Raw genomic sequence first — 4197 nt, 5'->3', positions numbered from 1 at the left:
AGACAAATGTCTAAAATATATAGTTGTGAACATGTAAAGTGTGTAGGTGGCAACCTCAAGGGAATTGTGAAGTTTGCTTAGTGTTCTCACACAAAAGCACTATCCCCCCCCCCCAAACCCTACCCCACCTTAAGAAAAATAAAGTTTTGGATAAACATTTCGAGCTGAGTTGGGTTGAGCCGAGTTTAATGGCATGAGCTAATCGAGTCGAGTTTGATCTGGCTTTGATTGAATCATAAAGATATTATTTAAGTTTAAATTAAAAAGAAAAAAAAAGTATAAATTAGAGCACAAGTTCATAAGATATGCATTTTTTTTAAAACTTTTTCACAGGGTAATTTAAGAGATAAATTCACAAAATTGATTAAATTAAAATCGCTTTAAAAAATCAATTAAAATAATATTTGTGTACAATATCTTTTTTTTTATCATATAGAAATGTAAAAGAAAGATCAAAACCATATCCACAAGCAATGCTTCCCAACCCACAAAGACATCTAATGATTAGGGAGATATTAGTTCCTTTCTTCACTATTTGAACTTCATTTTTTATTTATATATATAAATATAAATATTTGATTGGTTAAATTATTATTTTTTAAAAAAAACATGAGTTTAATATAATTTCAAATTAATAACAATAATGAGTTTATACTCAAATTTTTTTTAGATAGTTAGTATATAGGAAAAATAATTGTTGTATTTCATGAGCTAATAAATTACGTTCTGAATTGGTTATTGTCTCACTCCTCAAATTTTACTTTTTTTTTTTTCTTGTGTGGCTTAAAAGGAATTATATTAGTTTACAAGAAGTAGAAGCAACGAGGGGATATAATAATAATAGCGTGGAAGTTAAAGCATGGTTCTCTTAAAAAGAAAAAAAAACAAAAAAATGTTTGCTTTTAGAGTAAATCAAGTATAACGGAAAATATAAAAATATATTTATTTATTTTTGGCTTTAGCCTTACTCTTTTTCTTCTTATTTATAAGGTGCAATATTTTTTTTTAGTTTTTTAAGTTAAACATCAAATAATCTTGATTATAACATGATCAATGCAACCTTGATACAAGTGGTAATATGTTGAAATCTCGTAGTTTTCAAGTATAAGCTTGTCTGCAGTGACAAAATTAAAATTTTTATTATAGAGAATTAAAATATAAAGAATTAAATATACTTGAAAATTACGAGAATTCAACATATTATATTATATATACGTAAAAAAACTCCAACTTAGGTAGCTACAAAATAGTCCCTCATTTCTCATACAACAACTCCAAGACAACATTTGCAACTAGTTAGATAGTAATGTCGGAGTCAGAATTTTCACTAAAAGGGTTTAAAATATGAAGAAGTAAACTCACGACAAATTTAAAAGGGTTCAACATCTACTATATATCCTTAAGAAAAATATCTTTAACAATATACAAATGATATAGGTTTCTTCCCCTCGATCCTATCTGGCTCCACACTGTTCTCGATGGACACTTTTGCTGAAAAACTTCATAATCAAGAATAGTGATATCATCTAAAGTTAAATTAAACGACATATTTATATATTATCTGAAACATTTAAGATCAAAATCATAGTTATGTAACTAAGCTAAATGATCAACAAACATAACAATAAACAAAAATTCACAAGCATTGGCCCTAAATGATACAGTTTTGAAAGCCCATTGATTATCCAACATTTATGAACATCATTGGACTTTTTTTTCTCTATAGATTTATTTACAAAATCCTAAAGAAAATCAATTATTTTATTTTATATTTTTTCTAGCTAATAGAACTTTCAAAATCTGATGAATTTAACCTATTAACTAATTTCTCAAGTGCTTCTTTCATCCACCATTGTTGACAAGCTTCACTTGCTTCCTCCACTGTCATCTACACAAATAAAATCAAAATAAAATTTTAGTTTGGTTTCACTAAAAAAAAAAAAAAATTAATTATGAAATTCATCTATAATATATTGTTAAGTAACTACCTTCAAATTTTTCACTAATAGGGTAAGCAAATTTAATATCTAATGAATATTTTTCTTAAAGAATAATTTAAATCTTAAATATATGTATAATTTCTTGTGTTGAATGAAATTAAATCCCTTGCTCCCACTTGACTTCGCTTATGATTCCTACCTCACACAAGATACGAATAATAAGTTAGGTCTGTCTACGCTCCATCTTTTTTAATTCCCACAAATAAAATCTTACTGAATATGTTTTTTCTTGTTACTTAAAAAATAAATCTTAACTTTTTTTTGTTATTAAATTTTTTTTTAGGACGTTCAAAATATTATAAAATACTCACCCATGCTCTTTTTCTTAGATTTTGTTCAGGCCAAAGTGAGAGTTGTTCAGTAACAAGCAATGGAAACATGTAACCTTCATGATAAATGCCTTGGCTCTTGCTCTTAAATCTCCATTTTCCTAATTCACACTGAAAAAAACACACACAAATTATTAAAATTTCTATACCAAAAAGTAATTATATACATTTAATAACTAATTTACGTATCATACATTTCTTTAAAAAAAAATCGACTCTAAAACTTCTCTTACTGGACGAATTGCGTCTGTAACTCACTAGAGGCCAAAAAAAAATGTGTACGATTGAGATATCCAACGATAACTAGAAGAAATATTCTACTTTTGTTAGGTAAAAGACCGATTCTATTAGAAATTTTTAGATATACGAATATTTATGATTTATTTTAAATAACTGTAGACATTAAAATTTTGTGGGACTCTACAAGATGCGTTCAATTCAAGTTAGAACTCTACAAATGGTGTTCAACTCAGATAATGATTCTTGAAGGCTAATTAACCCTAAATCCTAGTTTATGCCTATATAAAGGGTACTAAATTCCCTTAAAAGGCATCTCGAAAAATCCACAAAGAGATCAAGATCTCGAATACTCCACAAATTGACGGATTATTCATAGAGGTCAAATCTAAATCATCCTAGTTCGAGAAATACGCCACTAACGGTCCTCGAATCATAGATAAATCATCTTAGAGAGTAGAATTAAGGGGGGAACAGATTTATACTCACAATCTTGATGAATAAAATCACGTTTCTTCATATTTTATTTGTATGATTTATTTATTTTTCATATGTTTAAAATTTGTTGCAAACAATAACTAATTCAGAAAAAATATCAATCTTTATTAACTTCTATGTCCACTCAAAACACAACACCACATTAATTATAACAACACCATGATTTGTGTAATTTCATATATAGAATCTGATTAAAAGAGAGTGTACGTAAACTTTATTTTTATTTGGAGATATTTTTTAAAATTTGTATCCAGTCAAATTATTTGCTAACTAATTAAATATTACAACTTGTATAAAAATAAAATAAAAATATTTATTTATTAAATTACCTGAACAATGCCAAGAACACCAGCTTCTTCAAGGGATTCACGAGAAGCTGCTTCTTCTACTGATTCATCAGTTTCCCATCCTCCCTAAAAATATAATTTTAATATTATTTTCGTTTTAATTAATATAACAAAGTTTTTCTTTTTAGTCTGTTTAAAAAAGATTTAACGAAAAAAACAATATTTCATATATATGTACCTTGGGAAACATCATTGCATGACCTTTTTGTGAACTAATTACAAGCACCTCAAATTCACCATTTCTTGTAAATCTATATGGAATACATCTGAAAAAAAATAATTATTAATTTTTTAAAAAAAAATTTAGGACAATTTTTTTTAAAAAAATTTAAAAAATTACACCTACCCAACAACAAGACGATGACCTTTATTGTACCTCTGCATTTGCCTTCCTGTACGAGAAACCATACAAACCATTTTTTTTTCTTAAAAAAATTTTTTCTTAAAAAAAAAAAGGATAAAATAGGCAAATTTTTGTGTTTTAGAAAGAAAATAAACAAAAGGATGATAAAAGAAATAGAAGAGAGAAGAATTTTTGAAATTGAATTTTGTCTAAGGCCTTTAAATAGAAAAAAAATCCACCAACTACTTCAAACACCCACCATCCCCCCACCCCCCTCAACACCCAAAAAAAAAATATATATTAGAAATTTATACAGGCATAATACATATATTAAACTCTAAAATTAACTTCAAATTTTAACTTTGACCTCCAACTTTCATAATGCTCAAACAAACATTTTAATTATCCAACTTTTAAATAAGTAAACACGTGAGTGCTATATG

At 26.8% G+C, this 4197-nt stretch overlaps 1 protein-coding gene across 2 annotated transcripts; it reads right to left on the bottom strand.

Moving 5' to 3' along the window:
- Positions 1–1532: 1532 nt before the first annotated feature.
- LOC107029469 (nudix hydrolase 18, mitochondrial) lies at positions 1533–3948 on the bottom strand. 2 transcript variants are annotated; one of them, XM_015230891.2, is made up of 5 exons: positions 3758–3948; positions 3590–3677; positions 3394–3477; positions 2312–2440; positions 1533–1888 (listed from the first exon to the last, which is right to left on the bottom strand). In XM_015230891.2, exons 1-5 carry the CDS (start codon positions 3826–3828, stop codon positions 1778–1780), a joined length of 483 nt encoding a protein of 160 aa, XP_015086377.1. In that variant the 5' UTR covers positions 3829–3948; the 3' UTR covers positions 1533–1777. The 2 variants fall into 2 exon arrangements, with proteins under 2 accessions (XP_015086377.1, XP_015086385.1); XM_015230899.2 differs by having other exon boundaries at positions 3590–3662; positions 3758–3897.
- Between the last annotated feature and the right edge of the window lie 249 nt (positions 3949–4197).

Source organism: Solanum pennellii, chromosome 1 (assembly GCF_001406875.1).
Source record: "Solanum pennellii chromosome 1, SPENNV200".
Lineage (NCBI taxonomy): Eukaryota > Viridiplantae > Streptophyta > Magnoliopsida > Solanales > Solanaceae > Solanum > Solanum pennellii.
The sequence above is the reverse complement of the archived record's forward strand: the minus strand, read 5'-3'. Positions and strand labels throughout refer to the sequence as shown.